Source organism: Myodes glareolus, chromosome 25 (assembly GCF_982192425.1).
Source record: "Myodes glareolus chromosome 25, mMyoGla1.1, whole genome shotgun sequence".
NCBI classification, from domain to species: domain Eukaryota; kingdom Metazoa; phylum Chordata; class Mammalia; order Rodentia; family Cricetidae; genus Myodes; species Myodes glareolus.
In genome coordinates this window covers 22,382,654-22,403,085 of record NC_142050.1, presented here as the reverse complement: position 1 = coordinate 22,403,085, position 20,432 = coordinate 22,382,654, and the positions used below count along the sequence as shown (strand labels likewise).

The following is a 20,432-nucleotide window of genomic DNA, read 5'->3' as shown; positions in this document are numbered from 1 at the left end:
TTATAGGCAGCCTTGAAACTTTTGTTTTCACTTCCCTGGTAATGGTTTACCAATGCATTGAGAATAATCATAGATTTACCAGAGTTTGTCATAAAATTTTAATATGCAAGTGTATAATTGAAATTGAGTAATCAGCAAACACCATTAGTACAATTATGTGATAAACTGAATCCTTAATATCAAGAATGGTGAGATGTACATTTTATATAATTCACTGCAATCCGATCTGTCATTTCTATATTCCAATTTTTTTGGTAGAGATTTCTAGTTTTTCATTCAACCATATTATTTTATATTAACCTTTAATATTCTGAAACACGGTAATGGAGAATTCTCAGTATTTACTTGTGTTGGGAATGTTGCTCAGTTGGCTGAAAACACATCAGGCCTAGGTCCCATCGCCTAAAAAACAGAACCATGAAATTAACTTGTAAGGATGGAACAGGTAAGGCATAGCCTTGTACATTTCCAAATGCTCATGTTTATCTTGAACAGAAAGACAAGATCTTCGGAATTCAAGACAGAGAACAATGTAGAGGGGTAATTGCCAATTCACAAGACAAGAAAAAAAAAGTGGCATTCAGGGCTCGTGGGAAAATTGAGCATAAACACACTTATCCCCCGAGATCCGCCAGACGGGTAGTGGACGTCTTTTGTAAGTGGGTCGGTTTTGGACACCTATGAAGATGTCTTTCCAGATCCTGGCAAAGGTATGTTCCTCCACGCCCCGGTGGCAGCCTGAACTGAGTTCGAGCATCCCGAGGCCCAAGGTTCTGACCGAAACCCCGCCGGCCGACCTTTCTACCTAGACCTGACAGGAGGCCTGAGAGTCTCATTCCGGACAAACACCGGCCACGGGTACCGGACGCAAAGGTGTGTGTACTGCGACGGGGAGAAGGCCGGTTCGGCGATGCGCCTGACTCTGCAAACCCTCCTCGGTCTGAGTCCGCGCACGCGCGAAGCGCCCCCGGGGGGAGTAGCCCACGACTGGACCCCCATCCCCGCTGAGCGGTGCCCGGACCGACCGCGCGGCTCCCGGAAGGAGGCGGGGCCTCTGGCGGCCACGCCCCGGCGAGCACAAGCGCAGGGGTGTCCGGCCGCGCCGCGTTTCCGGCGCGCTCCCCCGCGTCCTGCGTCCCGTGGTCTCGCCCGCCCCCGCTGCCATGTTGGATTGTGCGGCAGCCGCCGCCGCCGCTGCCGCCGCCGCCAGAGAAGTGGAGGAGTCGCGAGTTTAGCGCAACCGCCGGAGTGCGAGGACAACGACCATCCGGGCCGAGCCGGGAGCTTCCCTGTTGGCACGCGGTCTCAGAGCGCCCGCCGTCAGCTCCTTCCCTCGGCCTCCGCGCGCCGGAGGAGCGGCGGGATGCTGCGCCTGTGACTGCCGGCCCGCGCCCCTGTCACCCCGAGTGGGACCGAGTGCTCGCCCACCTCCCGAGGAGACAGCCCTGGACGCTGCACCCCTCCGGCGACACCATGAGCTCGGGCCAGCAGCCTCCGCGGAGAGTCACCAACGTGGGCTCCCTGCTGCTCACCCCGCAGGAGAACGAGTCGCTCTTCTCCTTCCTCGGCAAGAAATGTGTGGTCAGTGGCCGGGACCCCCGTCGCCACCCTCAGCGTCCCGTGGCGGGTTCGGGCTGGGGGGACTGGAGAGTAGGGGGGAGAAGGGGGCGGGCGCGGCCGGGGTCCCGCTGCGGGCCAGGCCTCCAGACTCCCCGGGCCCTGGTGCTGCCCTCGCCCTGCTCCCCGGGTGCAGGCCGGCCGGGCCGGGAGCCGCCTCCTCGAGCTGCTGGAGAACAAGGGACTGTCACCTCTGCAGGCCAGCCCAGAAGTTCAAGTCGGGGTCCGCGCCCTTGCTGCAGGTTCAAACTTTACTCTAGACCACAAGGGAATTTCCTTCGTGCACCAGCAGCTTAATCTCAGGACGGAATCCCGGCACTGGCCCCTGCTTTACTTCCTACTTATGGATCTGGGCTGTCTTCCTTAACAATGCTAGAGGTTTTAGGAGTGGATAGATGCGGGAAAAGAAGCGCATCGGACTTTCGATCCTTCTTTAGGATTTCAGGAGAAGATAAAGTGGAGTGCAGGTTCACGGACGCCGGATCAGAGCTAGGGGCAGGAAATGCGCTTGCTCCCCATTGCAAAGAAACAGGGTTTAGTTCTCCAGCGTTCACGCCTAGGCCTAGTTTCTGCTCTACGCCCCACTGTTTTGTTTTTTTCCCCCCTTGCATTGGTAAGAAGGGGTCCCGCTCAACCATGTATAAAGAAACCCCAAATTGCAGTAGTTCTTGGCTATTGGAGTCAAAAGTGATTCTGATTCTGAGTTTGGTCCGTGGGGCCAATCCCAACTCCAGATGGCGGATTGGGAGCGAGCAGTTCTGTGGGAAGGGGAATGTGTGTTGTTGACGGAAGCATTCATTACGTTGGCTGCAGGCGCTTCTAGGGCTGGGAAGGTTCACCCTGGTTCAGGCCTTATCTTGATCTTGCCTAGGTGACTTTTGAGTTGGGGGAAGGTTGTTGAAATACTGGCTGGCCCCTTGCTAGCAGCCGCTGCTGAGTGTGGATCCCAGGAAACACCCAGAGAAGTTTCAGCTGAGCAGGACCGTGTTATTATGTTTTTCGTTAGCAGTGCTGGATATGTCAAATCAGACTACACCTGTTTAAGAAATTAAGAATAGACAATTTCTGGAAAGTTACCGGCTTAATTGTTAACTTTACGAGGTTACAAAATTTAGACTTTAAAGAACACTAAGTCCACAGCCAGAAGTAGCAAACAGTGGTTAAAAAAAAAATTGGGGAGACAACTTTAAAGATGAGCGAAGTCCTTCCCCCTATATAGTATTTTAAACAGATGAGAAAATGGAGCCGTTGGCCCCAAGTCACACAGTAATTTGGGAATGTAACTGGAACTGTGTGCCCAGTCCCTTTGTACTTTCCACTACATCATGTTATTTTGAGAGGTTTTTTTTTTCCCCTTTAATGATTTGATTATCAAAGTGGTGTTAAAGGAATAACTACTTCAATTTTATATAAGACTAATATCACTATAGTGTAAGTTTCTTAACACAGCATTACTCTTTGTGTGTTTTCGGTTTAGGAATGTCTCCAGCTTTTTTAAGGTGAGCTGCCTGCAAACAGCCAAAAGGTCAATTTTGCTGGTTTCATTTAGTATACAATCTACCAAACATAAGTAGCCTCGTGTGTTCACATACCAGTCCCATGAACTTCAGGCATGGAGGGCATTGCATTTATGTGCCAGTGAGCTCATTGCTCAGAGCTTAACTGTAGTGTTTACCCAGGGTTTCAAGGAAATGACACACGGGGGATATATTCTGATAGACAGCGATAGCATGGCTCACAGTCAGCACAAGTGGTTTGCTGAGTTGGTCACAAGTAGTCAGTGCCCGGTTTCTTTACATCGTACATTATTAATCAGCCTCACCTTTTGAGTTGTAGTAATTTAAAACCACATTGTTGTTGCCTTTTCTTGTAAGATGAAATTATTGTGAAAATTACAATTGGGAGACTGGTTTAATAGAGAGCAATGTAAAATGGATGTTTTGGAATAATCTTTATAGGCTTTGCTCTCTTTTTTGTTGTTTAAAACAGCAGTGAAATACATTGTTTGATAAACCAAGCAATAAATTTACAGGCCAGATTAAATGTAGTAAGCTGATACATACATTCAGAGCTCTATCTATGAAGTCAAGAAATGAGACTAGTTATATGGTATCAGATTTTAAGCAAGTTCTTCATTCCTCATTTCATCGAATAAAAATGTATTGAGTAATTGAATGTTGAGGTAAAAAAAAAATCAAGATTGATGCTTGCCCTTAGGGAATTTAGTGTCTGCTGAGGGAAACAACCTGTAAAGTGATGGGTGAGTCAGTGCGTGAGAATACGCAAGAGGTTCCTGTCCCAAGCAGAACTGTAGTCAGGAAATGCGTTTTTGAGCTCAGGGACAAGCTCTTTAACGCTTTTAGAGATTGCAAATTTTAGAGATAGCAAACTGTATTTGCTTTTCCTACATGTTAAATTGGAATGCTGTCTCATGAAATGGGTGTGTTGGTCAGAAGTGTATATAATACCTGAAAACCTATTATCAAAGGATGAGAACCATAGGGGAGAGTGGGAGAGGAGAAAAGTAGTATCTCACTAGTTGGAAACGATTGGTTTTATGGAGGAAGTGAATCTTAGAGATCTGTTGTTATGGTATATTTTTAATAGTTAGACTTTATGTATATTAGGGCTTCATTTAAAGTTAAATGTAATATGTGTTATAACTTAATATTGAGTTAAGTAGTTCTCATGGTAACTAGTTACCTAGAATATTGTCTCAAATTTAAAGAGCATGATTCACTTATCTTTTTGACAAGGTTTCTCTGTGCCTTGACTGTCTTGGAACTTGCTCTATAGATAAGGCTGGTCTTGAACTCAGAGACGTCCTGCCTCTGCCTCCCAACTGCTGGGATTAAAGGTGTGTGCCACTGTGCCCAGCAGGATTCATTTATCTTATTGTGAAGTTCTGTTGACTTTCAAGTTGAGTGATAGTTAATTTGTGTAATTCTTGCCATGTGGAGTTTAATTTGTGTAGTCCCAAATAAGTAGGGAGTGGGGAAAAACTTGTAGCTAATTCTTTCCCACCTTTGTTCTGAAAGGATTGAGGATGGTGAGGATTTGTCATTTTTTTTTCCTGCCATTTTTCTGTTTGGTTGGTTTGGTTTGGTTCTGTTTGTTTTCACTGTTAGTGATTCTTAGAGTTTTTTTTTTATTATTAATTAGTGTTTACCTTTGTTTCCTTTACTTTTCAGCCCTTGTTTTTATTACTCATCTTCATTAGTTAAATTGTGTTTCCTGACTTTGTACACAGTTCCGAGAGATGGACCTAAAAAGCCTTGGTACTTTTCTATAGGTTTTACATCTCTCACAGGTGAGCGAATACTCCTGGATGGGTAATTATAATTGTGTATTTGATTCAGCCTAAGGAACCTGGTCAGCATTTCTTACTGCTTGATCAAGTTGAAAAACTTCATACTCTTGGCAGATGTTATCTGGAGTTCAGTCTTTCTTTATTAAGCAAAATGGTTTCCTTCCCCTGCTAAGCTAATACGGGTGGTAGGAGTGGCTGTCTACAGTTGTTTTAAGTCACACCTTGTGTGTGTGTAGCAGTTCTTAAATAGGTATAGAGGGAGAGTTGATCATCTTCTTGAGATGGCCTGAATTAAGGCAGTAGTGGTAGAATGAAAGTGGGAAATGCCTTTGACCTTGAGGAGTGAGGAGAGAAAAATTCATGGCATTTGTAATACACAGCCATGAAAAATGCCCTCCTTTAATGTAGGAAGAAGGTGAGCACCAAAGTATGATGCCACGTGGACTTGATGATGCAGAGGAGTTGGGGACAATATAGCCTACATTGTAAGTCTGGGCACAGTTCTCAAGCATCTTGATCTCCAAAAGGCTCTTACCAAAGGGTTTTAAAGAGTTCCACAGGTAGATCAATCATACTGTCACCTATGAAATACTTGAGGAATTTGTAGAAGCGTATGAAGAATGTTATTAATACTATATTTAGTGATTGTTTACATTTCCCATTGTAAATTGATAAGGGGATTTTAGGGTAAAAATTGCTTTGATTTAGGTCCATCAGTTCTAACAATTTTGTTTACAGTTAAGCATGAAGTCTATAAAGGTGAGCTTTTGAATCCACCTCTGAAGAGTTTCTGAGCCTCTGTAATGTGTTTTTCTTAAGCCCATCCCTGCCTACTAGTTCTGCCACTGCTCGGCCAGTTCTCATTCTATTATGGGACAGTGTTTTGAGTATTTTATATAAAATGCATAATTATAAAAGTTATCCTTTATATAGTGTAAAAATACTACTTAATGGTTAATACCAACCTACCCAGTCTAGAAATAAAATGAAGTGTGTTAGACTAATACAGCAGACTTGGCTAGGACTTTTTTATCAACCATGTTAGAATCTGTTGGCTGAAGTTCTGAAGAGGACAATTCCACCTTTAGTGCTGCTGAGCAGTTTCGGTCATGAAACCAGTATTGTAGCCTTCGGAAACAGAATATGTATTTATTTATTTATTGAGGAAAGGTCTCTGTCTGGCCTCAAGCTTGCGATGTTGGCGTGATTGCGCTAATTCCTGACTTTTGCCTTCAGCCCAGAGTTAGATTGCTAATATGTACCATCACAGCCTAACCTTTAGGGCGTAAAGCATGATTTATTTCAAGTTTATAAAAACTTGGAAGAGTAAGATTCAGATGAAACACGTGCTGATAGTATCTCATTTATTTTATTTCTGTTCATATTCCATAGATTTTAAATAAAAGATTTTAACACAAGTATGATAGCCTTTTCAATTTTAGGTAGAAAAATAATTTTAAAAGAGCAGATAGTTAGACAGTATCATGTATTATTTTGTAGGTCTAGACTAGAAGTCACAGCTTTTTTCTAGTAGGTGATAACCTAGTATTATGAAAACAATTCATTTCATTTTTACTTTAAAAATTCTGAGGGCAACACAACTCAATGCATTCTGTGCTGCTATTTGTAGCTAAATCTTAATTGGCTTACTAATAACCTAAAATAGTAATTCTTCAACTGTTATTAGTTAGTAGTTAGAAGCTGTTTGGCGTCTTCAGCTGTATTCACAAATGCTGCATAACAAAAATCATGTTTATTCGCTGCATTACTGTCAATCCTTGTAGAAGTAGTAGATGATTCCATCATTTTAATGGTAATTAATGATAGTGAGAAAATAAATAGAGAACTCCAATCTCACGTTTTAGTTTTGTGTTAGAAGTGTGTGACACGGTGGTAACCTGCCTAGCATATGGCAGGTTTGGGATTCCTAGGATGGCCAAGTAGTCAGGAAAACTCACTTTAGAAAGTAGAGTCAAGTGAGAGTTTGTGGTGAGTTCATATTTTAATTATCATTAATGTTTAATTTATTATTCTAGACTCTAGGGTTTCTTTGTAGTTAGTAGTAATCATTTAGTCTTGTTATTGAAGACCGTATCATGTCTGTAAAAGAAATGCCCATTGAGATTTGCTAGATTGACGCAAATTGATGACAATGTATTGGGATTATCACAAAGCTGTAGGCTTAGTAACAGTTTAAGTTTTTATTTATAAAGTTAAACTTTTACCTTAGAAACTAGAACTATTTACAAAGTTCTTACCAGATCTGTAGTTTCACATTATAAAAAACTAAATCTTTTCCATAGTATTGATTATTGAAGTTTAGGTTTCAGGGTTACTGAGTGGACAGTCTAGTCCTTGTTTGACTGGGCCAACAGTAGAGAAGGATGACATAGTCCTCTGGTTGCTGTGACAGTGCACGTGGAACAGAATGTCAGGTTTCGGCCCATCTTAGGAAGGCATGGCAGTGGGGGTGGGGGTGAGCACATGCTATTTCTTGGCTTGCTTTCTCCTTCTGTCATGTTTATTCAGTTGGGGGTCCCCAACCTACTGGGTGTTGCTGCTCATTTAGTATGGTTCTTCCCTATCCCGGTCTGGAAATGCCCTCACAGGCATGCCCAGAGTGTCTCCTAATCATTCTTAATCCAGTGACTTGACAGTGAAGATTAACAATCACAATGGTTTTTCAAAATGAGTTGGACTAGAGAGATGGCTTTGTTTACCCAAAAAGCGGTATTTTACATATTGTGCATCTTAACTTTTTTTATGTTAGTGGTATATTTCCTTGTCCATATATTCCTATTGCATTCTTTTTATTCTTACATTTGATGCCATATCATTACCTTTTATGAAGTTACAGTTATATGTAATTTATTGGTCTGCATTGATGCTATAGCAAAATACCACAAATTGGGTAGTTTATAGAACAATTTATTCTCTCGTTGTTGTGGACCTAAAAATCAAAAATCAAAGTACTAGCAGGGTTTGTTCCTTCTGGAGAAACATAATGAATCTATTTCTTCTAGTGTATAGCAGTTACTGACAATCCTTAAGATTCCTTGACATCAGTCTCTGCCTGTACAAATAACATGGCATGGTGTGCTCCCTCTTCTCCGTTTATAAGGACACCAGTTATTGCATTAGGGCCAGCCAACCCTAATGACCTTATTTCATCTTGGTTATATTTGTAAAGACCTCCTTTCCAGGTAGGATTGCCTTCACAGATATGAGGGTTAGGATTGCAAGGTAGCTTTCTGGAGTTCACAGTTCTAGTTAACATCAGTATGTATTTTGGCTTTCAAAAGAAAGGTTCAGTAATGTAATAAACAAATGTGTCCTTTTCAGTATTTATATCGAATAAGTTGTAAGGAAGAAAACTAGGACACAGGCATCAAAAGTACTATGTGGGTAGATAACTGCCAACTGCCCTCCAGGCACTTGTTACAAACTACATTTTCCTCAGCAGTGGGTATTTAAAAAATGTCTTACTGGTGAAAGAGTCTCATTGTTTTATTTGTAGTTTTTGTGAAAGTGAACAGCTATCTGTTGAGCACGCATATTGTTCTTAGGCCATTTGTTTTTCTCTTAGTGATTTGGAAAAAGTACTGGATAATAGTTTGTATCATACTATTTTGGAAACTTGTTTACCTTTTGCTAAAATTATCTTGATGTTTGTGGTCACTGTATAGATCTTAGATTTTCCTATGAGTATTATCTTACTACATCCCCTCCCCCCTTTTCAAAAGCTTTATTTTCATTTGGTTCAAGGTTCTGGAGTGATGGGCATGGGCTCCAGGAAGCTTACAAAGTTGTGTGGTGGCAGGAGAGACTCAGGCATCAGCTGACTGCTCCAGAGTCCAGGACTTCTGGTAGTACTTGCGGATGTGCTTCTTAGACTTCCCCAGGGACAGCTGGGGCCTGGGCAGCACTGTCTTCTTAATAAGCTTCATGTCCTCATCTGGAAGTGGCCCTTGTGGAAATCTCAAAGATGAGAGATCCTTAGGACAGAACCCAGGACAAGAAGATCCAAAAAGCTCTGGTTCTTATTATTCCCCAGGATTACTCCCATGGGCTTAGTTTTACCCCACTCAGTCTAGAGGATGTTTCTGTATCTCCTGAACAGCACAGCTATGGAGCTGGTTTTATCTTGTATAGGAAATCTTGAGCCATCTTTTCTTCACAGGAGTTTAGGAGGAAGGGCCCTGTCCATCTAGAACTACATTGTCTGAAAGAAATTGTTGCCCAGAGAGAGGCAGCTGTAGGGTTCTTGAAGGTTCAAAATAACCAGGCCGTTTCCTGTAGCCTCCACCTCTGATCATGGGTGATCAGTAGTATGGGAGGTAATCACAAATAGATGATGGTGGCCTGGGCTGGGGAAAAAGTGCTGCTCGAGAGAAGATTGGGAGTTTAAAAGGAGGGAATCCCGGGTCTGTTCTGTAGAATACTGGTGAAACAAGACCCACATCTAGGACCTTGGGGTAAATACTTGTTATATCAAGTTTATTAATTAATTAAATTGATTTATTAATTTATACTTTCTACCTTTTGGAAATGGTACTTTGAGTTTCCAGATGTACTTAAAGCTAATTTTACGTTATCTTATGTTTCTTTCTTTTGCCTCCTGCTTGTCTAGTAGTAGTTTCAGTGAGTGTAACTTTGCGGTGATGATACAGCTGGATTACAGTAAGGCTTTTATTACCTCTGTGTGTCCTAATACTTCATTTTGCTTGTACCTGATACCCAGAAAACTATGCTCTTTCTACCCATCACCAGAAAATAGTTGTTTTGATTTATAATAGCATTGGATTAGGTTAATTAGAAAGAATTGATACTCTGAGGTTTCCTGTAGGTTTCATTTCTTGTTGCTGTGACAAAAAGCATTCTTAGGGGAAAAGAATTTATTTTAGATAAATAGCAGGGAAGTCAAGTCAGTAGATATATAAAACAGCTAGTCTCATATCAATTAACATAATTAAGACTATCCCAGTAGACTTGCCCACAGGCCAAACCAATCTAGACAATCCCTCATCTGGACTCTGTTCTCAAGTGATTGTGGATTGTGCCAAGTTGATAATTAAAACTCTGAATCTCCTTTACCGTTTTGTAATTTTCTTAGGCACTAGTCTTTTCTTTAAGTATAAGAGTATTGCTCAGATATGCTTGTTTAAATAATATTTAAGCATACGTGTATGTGTACACACACTGCACTGCCCAGAGTTAACAGAGGATTCCTTCTGGTTTTTCCTAGTATGATTAGGCTCCACTTTAAGCTCTTCTCAGTGCCTTGAGTCCCATCTTTTTTTGTGTATACCTGCATATGTATTTTGCATTTTATTGAAAAGGAGCCACTAGGCAGTTTTATGAAGAACAGATATGTCTGTCTCTTGCTTTTTTAAAATTATTTTTATGGGTCTTAAATGGATGAAAAGTAGGGTAGAATAACAAATTCTATGTACCATGGCCATCAACAGGTAAATGGCCTGTCTTGATTGCTCTGTGTCTCTCCTCACCCTTTCCTGGATTGGTTTTTTTTGTTGTTTGTTTGTTTGTTTTGTTTTTGTTTTCCGAGGCAGGGTTTCCCTGTGTAGCAGCCCTAGCTGTCCTGGACTAACTCTTGTAGACCAGACTGACCTCAAACTCACAGAGATCCCTGCCTGCCTCTGCCTCCCAAGTGCTGGGATTAAAGGAGTGCACCACCACCACCTGGCTTCTGGATTGATTTTAGACTCTTCAGCAACATATGTGTATCATCCAGTCATTCTGGTGAAAGATTTATCAAGGTTACTATCTTTTAAAGTAATCAGCTTTTAGTTCCATTGATTTTACAGTTTTGTTTTCTGCTTTATTAATTTCTGTTCTGGTTCTGTTATTTCCCTGTGCTTACTTTGCATTTTCCAGGTTTTCATAAGGTAGCAGTTATTAAACTGATTTATGGCCTATATCCTTATTTTTCAAAGCTTCATTTGGTTCTTATTTCATGTTTCTGTAATATGTCTGACCTTATTGTAGTTTTAATATTTGGAATACAATATGATGTCCTTTACTGATTGTATACTAAGACCAATTTTTCTTGACTTCTAATTTCTGTTGAGCTGTTCTTGCTTTTGTTGTAGGCTTGGGAAGCTTTAGTTAATGACAACTATTCTAAAGTTTAATTAGCCTTAAATTTTTTATAATGTTTTTAAAAATTTTTATGTAACTACACAATTACACATTCACATACACTGTGTACATGTGAATATGTGTATGTAGGTCAGAGGTCACTTTGAGGGTTTTTTTTTTTTTTTTTTTGCCAAGGCTTCTGACTGACAGAACCAGGGGCTCATCATTTGGGCTAAGGCTAAGCTGGAGAGTCAGTGAGTTCTGGAGATCAGCTTGTCTTCATGCCTATAGTGGTGTGGTTACAGAGAGTGTTGGTGCTCATTTTTCTCCTTGTTATGTAGGTGGAGACCCCGGCCCACAGAATGAAGCCTCCCATGTTTAGGGCAGATAACACCCCAGTCAGCCTAATCTAGAGAATACCTCCTAGGCATGCCTAGAGAGAGGTATGTTGCTATGGAGATTTCTAGTTTCTTTACACTTACTTACTTACTTATTTTGTGTTTGGGGGTGAAGAGGGACATGGTGAGAGTGCCCCAATGGATGTGGAGGTCAGAGGACATTTTTAGGGAGTCTGTTTATTCTTTCTACCATGTGAGTCCCAGGGATGGAATTCAAGTCCTCAGGCTTGGCAGCCCGTTAGGCTGCCCTTTGTGAAGATTCTAAGTCTCAGCAAGTTGACAATAAAAATTACTGATCATAGTGGTCCTATTATTTTCCTACTCTGAAGAACTTTTAACATTTCTGGTAAGTCAGTCTTACTAGCAACAAATTCTCTTAATTTGTTTTGAAAAACTATTTCTCCTTTACCTTTAAAGGAAAGTTTGCCGGATACGGAATTCTAGGTTGAGGATGTTTTTCCCTAACATTATAAGTACTTCCATTATTTTTACTGTTTGCATGATTTCTGAAGACAGTTCATTGTAATTCTTGTCCTTATCCCGCATGAGAAAACATTCTTCAGTATGAACTCTTACAATTATTTGAAGCACATTTAGGGAACCTTTTGAATCTATCTAATCATTATATTTTTTTTATGTTTTAAGAAAGATACAGGCAAGCTTGTGAGGCTTTTTATCTGTTTGATTAATTTTTTCTAACTATAGTTTTATTTGTGTCCCAAAACTGTGCTCATAATACATGCCCAGCCAGTGCTCTTGAATTTGGCTGCCAGGCATCCACTATTGGACTGTGTGGAGATCAGATTCATGCATGGCCTTGTACATTACCAGAAGACTCAGTGGTAGTGTAGCTCTTTAAACTGACTTTTGGTATTGTTTCATAAGCTCTCTCAGCCCAACCTGTTCATTTCTAAAAACAAGCTTCTTCACAGAGTGCTAGGAAACAGCTTAAAGTAATCCAGAAAGTTATGTAATACACAGCTGTGAGGCTTTGGAAAGGCTCTGATATCTGTCAAGTGACTTAATTTTTAAAACTTCACTATTGTGATAGCCATGCAGTTCCTGGTGGTAGCGACTAGTCATATGGCTGCTAGACAGCTGAAAGGTGATCAATTCAAACTGAGATCTTCTCTGGACTTGAAGACAAAGTGCAGAAAGAGTGCATTATGGTACATCATTGCACTTGATTAATGCTAATAGCATTGTAGGAACTTTGATTTTATTTAAATAAAGTTTGATAAAACTCATTTCACTTGCTCTGTTTACACAGTAACTACTTAAACATTTGAAATCCCCTATTATCTATCATTTCTACTGAATAGTACATACTTAGGTGGGTCGCAGAGTAAAGTCAAGATCCAAGTAGTAATAACGTATGAATTCTTATGCAGAAATTGTACTTATACTTTTATCCAAATCGTATTAATAGGTTTTGTTATACATGAGTTACTGAATAAATGACTACCCACACATGCACTTACTTTTAGCTGACATAATCTGGAGGCACACTTATCCATTTATTCTTTTATGAACATTATTTCATGTCAGTGACCATGTCACTAACAAAGGTCATAATTATCCTGTGGCCCTAATGCTTCCTGGGGAAAACGTTAAGTCCATACATTCTAACAGTGTTGTGTTGTGGGGAGGTATGAGTGTGTGTTTCAGGCAGGGAGGGGGTGTTTGGTGAAAGCTGTTTTTTGAATCTGTAACTCTCCTGCCTCAGCCTTCCAAGTTGTCAGGATTACTGGCATGTAGCACTGTATGAGAGACATCAGTTATTTATTTTACAATGATAATTTCCAAGAAATAGGGCTGCCTAGTTAAAGGAAAAGAACTTTTAAAATTTGACTTTACATTGCCAAATTCTGCTACATGAAAAGTTGTGCCTCTTACAATGACAGTCTAATATGTGCTTTCTAGTTCTTGATAGTTCCTAAACCCCATATAATAGCAAGCAAATACAAGGACCAATTTTATTTTATTGTATGTAAATGGTGTGCATTTAAAAATATTTCATTAAATGCCAAAAATGCTTTTTGTGAGCATTCTTAGAGATACCTAATTTTCAAATGAAATGAACAAATGAGGTGTATATAGCAATACACTTTCAATCAAGTTTGTACATTTTTTTGATAAGTGAGTAGTTATGTTTCTTTCCTAAAAAGGAAGTAAAAATAGGCTAATATATTGTTAAATGGAACTTCTCTTTAAGTTAGTTACTTTGAAACAGTATTATTAAACACGGAAATTATCAGTGTTCTGTGATTTGCTCATCATTTTAAAAGTTCAGTTGCCTATGGAAGTGCTACTTTTAATCCCAACACTCAGGAGGCAGAGGCAGGCACATCTCTCTGAGTTTGAGGCCACCCTGGTTTATATAGCAAGTTCTAGGATAGCCAGAGCTACATAGAAAAACCTTGTCTCCAAAGAACAAAAGACAAAAAAAAAAAAAAAAAGAAAGAAAGAAAAAAGACAGAAAAGTGGGGCCGGAGAAGATATGGCTCAACATCAGGACTGGAGTTCAGTTTTGGATCCCCACTGTTCTTGTGTTTGTTTGTTTTTAGGGGCCCACCACCCATCACCCAAATAAATACAAGGAGACTTATTCTCACTTAAGAATACCTGATCTTAGCTTAGCTTGTTTTTAGCCATCTTTGCTAACTTAAATTATCTGGTTTCTCTTTAACTATGCTTTGCCTCTGGGCTTTATACCTTTCTTTATTCTATGTATCTTTCTTTCCTTCTTACTCTGTGGGTGGCTGACCCCTGGGGTCTTTCCTCCTCTTCTATCTCCCTGCTCCCTTCCCTAGATTTCTCCTTGTATTTATTCTCTCTGTTCACCATCCCTGCCTGTTTCTCCTGCCTAGCTACCAGCTGTTCAGTATTTTTAAATTAGACCAATCAGGTGTTTTAGGCAGGCAAAGTAACACAGCTTTTCAGAGTTAAACAAATGCAACATAAAAGAATGTGACACATCTTTGTAACATTAAAGAAATACTCCACAGCATAAACGAATGTACCACACCTTAAACTAATATTCCACAACACCCCACTACTCAAATAAAAGGTGGGCTGGATCATCAGTAATTCCATCTCTAAGGCCTGTGTGTGTGTATGTGTGTGCATGTGTGTGCGCGCGCATGCGTGGTTGGTGGAGGTGATAGAAGTGAAGGATGGAAGCAGGAGAAACATGATCCCCAAGGCAAACTGGCTAGCTAGACTAGCTGAGTCAGTGAGCTCGGGGTACACTGGGTGACTGCCTCCTTAAATACAATAGAAAAGGATTGAAGAAGGCACACAATGTCAACTTCTGGTGTCCATGTGCACACATATGCAAACATGCATACTGCACATGTGCAAAAATTTATTTTAAGGTATAATTTACCTAAGGTAAATATGCAGATGTTAAATATTAAGTTTGACAAGTGATATACTATGTAACTATTCCCTTCAAAATAAGCTTAAGAGTATCTAATGCTTCAAGTAGTGTTTCTGTTCACTTGTTTTCTTTTTCTGTTATTATCGCTTTGCTTGGCTGCTTAGACATTTTTCATTCAGCATATTTTGAAATTGTTACTATCTACGTTTTCATTCTTTGCTCAGCAATATTTCGTTGATGAATATACTATGATATGCTTATTCTCATATTTAAATCATTTATAGTTTTGAATTAGATGCTTGCCGTGTTTTTGACTAAGAGGCTGCCATAATTGTTACACTCTTCTGTTTATGCACATCTTCTGTTTCCAGTGAGTACCTGAAAGAGTTGTGTTCTCAAAGGGTAGATGTGAATTTATAAAAAACTGTTAGCCAGTGACCTTGCCAATTTTGACTTTTCAGTGACTTTGAGTTGATTTGTCTTCAATATTTGGTATGTGCTGTGATTTGGTTGCTGATAATAAATGTGGGATGGTCTCGAGTGACTTAATTGTGCTTCTTTGGGGACTACTGATGCTGAACACCCTGTCATAGACTGTTGGCCATTTTGTTCTTTATTGGTTGGCTTATCTGCTGTGTGTAATGCTTTCTAGCTATTCTTTGTGTATTTGAACATTTGGCAGCACTTAGAAATGTGAACTTCTACAGTGTCTTACCTAGGTTGTCCCTGTGATGTCTTTTAGTTGAGTACTTATTTTAATTATCGTAAAGACTATTTTTATTGCTAAGGGTACTTGGCCTGTGCTGGACTCACAATGACAGTTTACTAGAAGTTTTGTGAGTCTGAACTTTTCTGTTTAGTCTTATGATTCACATTTTTCTTTTCATAGAGAGTAAAGGAAAAGAATCCTGTGGGGTTCAAGTTTTTTCTATTTGCTAATTCATTCAGTACAGCACAGTTTGCTAAGCTTTCCTTCACTGAATTGCCTTGGGGCCTTTTCTCTCACTCAGTGGACTTAATTAGTTTTATTAATTTGTGTTTTATAATTTTTTGTTAGTATAATATTGATTTGATCATTGCATGCTTACCCAAAATCTTAAAATTAGATATGGTAAGTCAGCTTTTTTTTCTATCTAAGGTTGTCCTAACAGTTCTAGGCTGTAACATGAGGGGGCCTGGCTTGTTGGGGTTTCTGTCCTGCCCGGTACCCCACAGCCGGCAAATTCCAAAGAAAATCACACGGAGTCTACATTAGGTTATAAACTGATTGGCCCATTAGCTCAGGCTTCTTGTTAACCCTTGTAACTTATATTAACTCATTATTATTATCTATGTTAGCCACACGGTCGGTACCTTTCTCAGCTGGGCAGCTTAAATCTTTTCTCTCCGGTGGTCTGGGCAGAACTGCGGAGGGAGCTTCCTGCTTGCCAGAATACTCCCAGTCTCTTTGCTCCACCTCTACTTCCTGTCTGGTTGACCCACCTATACTTCTGCCTGGCCAATTAGCGTTTTATTAAAATACATGATTGACAGAATACAGACAATTATCCCGTACCATTTCCCTCTTTTTTTTTTAAACAAAGGAAAATACCCATAGTCCATTTGTTGGGAATGTGGGTGTAGTATTTCAGGCTACTTCCTGCTGGTTGGGGGCGCTGATAATCTTTCGGGGACCAAAGAAAATTTAGAGTTATAATCAAGTCCTGACTGGAGTATCCTGTGAGTCTTGATCATCTCAGGCAGCAGTCTTGAATCTGTTCTGGATGTAGAACTCTGTCATCTGGGCCATCTGTTCCTATCAGAGATTTCTCAGGTGGTCTTCCTTTTTCGAACCTGATTTTTCTTAACTCAGAATGAATCCACAGCCTCTCATTTTCTGTGGAAACAAAAGCAAAATCTCTTCTCCAAAGTAACATACCTTTTGACTTCAATTTTGAAGCCAAGGTATTTTTAAAATACCTACCTTGGATTAATTCTGCAGCATTTATAAGCAAATGTCTTTTGGCGACTGTTGCTCCTTCCTCAGCATTCAAACAATTAAAAGAGAGCATAGTAGCATATAGTATCAAGATTTTCTGTGTATTTTCCATCTTTATGCGGCTTTATTTCAACCTCTATTTCTTTTATTTTTACTTTTAACTTTTGGCTTTTTGTATATATCTTTGTCCTGGAATAACTCTGTAGACCAGGCTGTCCTTGAACTCACAGAGATCCCTCTGTCTCTGCCTCCCCAGTGCTGGGCTCAGAGGTGTTTGATACCACACCTTGAACTCACAGAGATCTGTCTGTCTCTGTCTCCCAGGCATTAGGATTAAAGGCATGTGCTACCACACCTTGAAGTCACAGAGGTCAATCTCTACCTCTGTCCCTTGAAGTCACAGAGGTCAATATGCCTCTGCCTCCCTGGCATTGGGATTAAAGGTGTGTATCACCACACCCTACTTCTCTTTCTTTTTTATTTTTAATGACTTTAACCTTTAGCCTGCATATATTTTTAACACACTGTAAACCATTTAGAGGTTTTCTTCAACTTTGAGTCTTTCTTTTACTATATATCTCTCTTTTTCTGACTACAGGATTCATTAAGGAGAGGATGAAAGCTGTGGCTTTGACATTCCTTAGCTTTCCAGCCTCACAGCAGAGGTACCACTCTATCGCCACAAGTCTATGGCGTTTCAAGGTCCTTGCCAGCAAGCAAGCTGCAGCATTCTGCTCACAGACCACACTCAGTTGGACTGCCTGTCTGAAAGAGTCAGAGTTTGCCCTGGCAGGATGGCCGGCATTTTAAAACAGCGCAGCTTTTTTCTTGGTATGGCTGAAAACCGAAAAGCATGCATTCAGCTTTTCATCAACACCGTTTAAGTGTTTTGTGGCAGGACCTTTTAAAAGAATTGCAGGGTTTTGCAGCTAAGGCTGAGTCAGGAAGCCTCTCTTAGATGAGAGTGCTTGCTTGCCTCTTGCAAGCAGCGCAGACCCGAGAAATTGCTGCTACCAGGAAAACATGCTTTACTATATTCTTTTCTGTCCAGAATTACTTCCCAAGCTCTCTCAGGCTTTATGTGGATGCAGTTGTCCACGTGGCGCCATATGTAACATGTGGGGTTGGCTTGTTGGGGTACCTGTCCCGCCTGGTACCCTGCAGCCGGCAAGTCCCAGAGAAAATCAATCACACAGAGATCTTTATAAGTTATAAAGCTGATTGGCCCATTAGGTCAGGCTACTTATTAGCTCTTATAACGTATATTACCCCATTATCCTTATCTACGTTAGCACATGGCTCAGTACCTTTTCCAAGGGGGCAGCTTACATCTTTCCTCTCCAGTGGTCTGGGCAGAACTGGTCCAGAGAATTCCTCTCTTGGACTTATTCAGAAGCTGGTAGTTTGATTGATATTGTGATAATTTACTCATCAGTTGAGGAGAGCAACTATTATAAGAACAAATCTTCTAATTTATGAGCATAGTATCTCAGTATTTACTTTTAGTAATTGTTGATTGTTGGTGTAGGTAGTATTTAATTTTTTTGTTCACTAATATAAAATACTGTACAGTTTATTGTATTTGTATCCTTTAACTTAACTAAATTGAATATTTAGTTCTAGGGCCTTCCAGAGTGGTTTAGTGGTTAAGAGTGCTTGCAGATCTTGAAGGCGGCCTAAGTTTAAGTCCCAGCATCAGGGGATCCTAAAGATACACACTAAAAATAATTAGTTGTAGTGGGTTTTATGGTTTTATGTTTTTAATCCACATAACCATATCTTCTGTGAAGAGTACAATTTTACTTCTTCCTTTTCTGATCTTTGTGAGTTTCATTTATCATTCTTACTGGACTTGTAATAAGAATACAGTTAGTAGACGCACACTTTCTTGGTATAAGTAGGCAAAACAGGGTGTTGGGCGAATTCTAATTGGTCTTAATAATAAAAACCCAGAGTCTTAGGGGGTGAAAGCTTAGAGATCAGAGAAGCCAGCCACTGGTTCTAAAATCCTCAGACCCGATGGAGTACTTGTCACTATTAGTCCTCAGATTGAATGTCTGTCTTCTCCACAAAGCCTATTATTGAATCCTGAACTCCTGTCTCTTCCCGCCATATATTTCTCTCTTTGCTTAGCCAAATCACTTCCCATCTCCACCTCCCTAGTGCTGGGGTTAAAGGTGTGTGCCACCACTGCCTGGTCTCTGTGGCTGACTAGTGTGGCAAGCTCCACACTGTGATCATCAAGCAAGCTTTATTTGTTAAAACACAAACATAATATCACCACATTTCACCTTTTTTTTTCTCGAAAATTAAAAAAAAGGATATAACTAATATAAGAAAAACTATATACAATAAGTGGAATAACTATATACAGGCAATAAGTACATCAGCAATGTCTAGTCATTTGCATTTGACAAATTCAGAGAAAATACTGTTATCTGTCTTATCTTGGTGAGTCCAAAGTGTTGCACCTAATTCACTTTCTAGTCTATCTTGCATTACCAACTCAAAATTACCTTTTTATGTCTCTCAACCTTATATACTTTACATTTATTTAGTGAATTTCTTTTCTAAGTCTGGTAAACAAAAGAAGACTATAACTATCTAGTCTTCAACTCCCTTAGAGACCCAAGAAGGAAATAATACTGAGTAAGCAAGCAAGCAACTTTCAAAATATATGAGAAATGATAGAAACAGCTGGCTGCCTGGACAGTCACCCAAGTTTCCTCTGCAGTGTTCAGGCATCCATTTTTGACCTACAGGCCTAGAATATTTGACATTTTTCTATGAAGCAGGATTTTTGAAGGACTGTCTTGCCTTGTCTTGGCAAGGTTTGGTGGTCATTCTCATTTGTGTCCTGCTTCTCCAGTTTGGACAACATAGTGTCAGGAGTTGAGGCAAGGACATTTTCTTCCCCAATGGCTGGCTCTTGCCACAAAGAAAGTAAACTCAATGTGGAGTTTTTTGATGCCCATCATTTTTATGTAGTAGATTGTTGCTGCCAGGAGCATGCATGTCTTATTGTCATAAAAAAAAAAAAAGAGCCTGTGTTACTAAAACATCTTAGATGCTGCTGCGGGAGTACCTTCCGCTGCTTCAGCCAATAGTCGCTGAAGCACGAGCCCACGGTGCGGTGCTGCGGGAGTGCCTTCCGCTCCGTCAGCCAATAGCCGCTGAAATACCAGCCCACTGGGACATGGTATATTTCTCTTTTAAAAAGAGCTGCAAGTCTCGGCTCGGGTTGGGTCTCTTGGTTCCAGCTCCAGTGACTAGGCTCCCTTCGTGATGGTTTATGGTGTATATAAGTTTTACCCCCCAAAATAAATACCCCCTTAAAACATAATTGGTGTGGGATTGATTCGCCATTAAGATGCCATATTGTATGTCTCCGAAGCATTTAAAGACAACCTGTCTATCTAAACTATATGTTTGACCTTGAAAACATACCTAATGTAACTACAAGTTTGATTGTAATAGGTGACTAATTGCTAACCTGCATTTCTTTACTAAATAGTTTCAAGAACTAGAAATTGTCATGACATTGTTAAATGAGCTGTGTAGGTACAATACCTTGAACAGAAGCAGAAATGTATGCAGAGTATGTTCTAACACAAATAACCTTAAATCAATATACAAAATATAAAATAT

At 40.2% G+C, this 20,432-nt stretch overlaps 1 protein-coding gene across 1 annotated transcript in view; it reads left to right on the top strand.

Moving 5' to 3' along the window:
• Positions 1-1,224: 1,224 nt before the first annotated feature.
• Positions 1,225-20,432, top strand: part of Wasl (WASP like actin nucleation promoting factor) — a 54,526-nt gene continuing 35,318 nt past the window's right edge. The window contains exon 1 of the mRNA XM_085683692.2: positions 1,225-1,581. Coding sequence (XP_085539818.1) covers positions 1,474-1,581 — 108 coding nt within the window. The 5' untranslated portion in view covers positions 1,225-1,473. The remainder of the gene's footprint in view (positions 1,582-20,432) is intronic.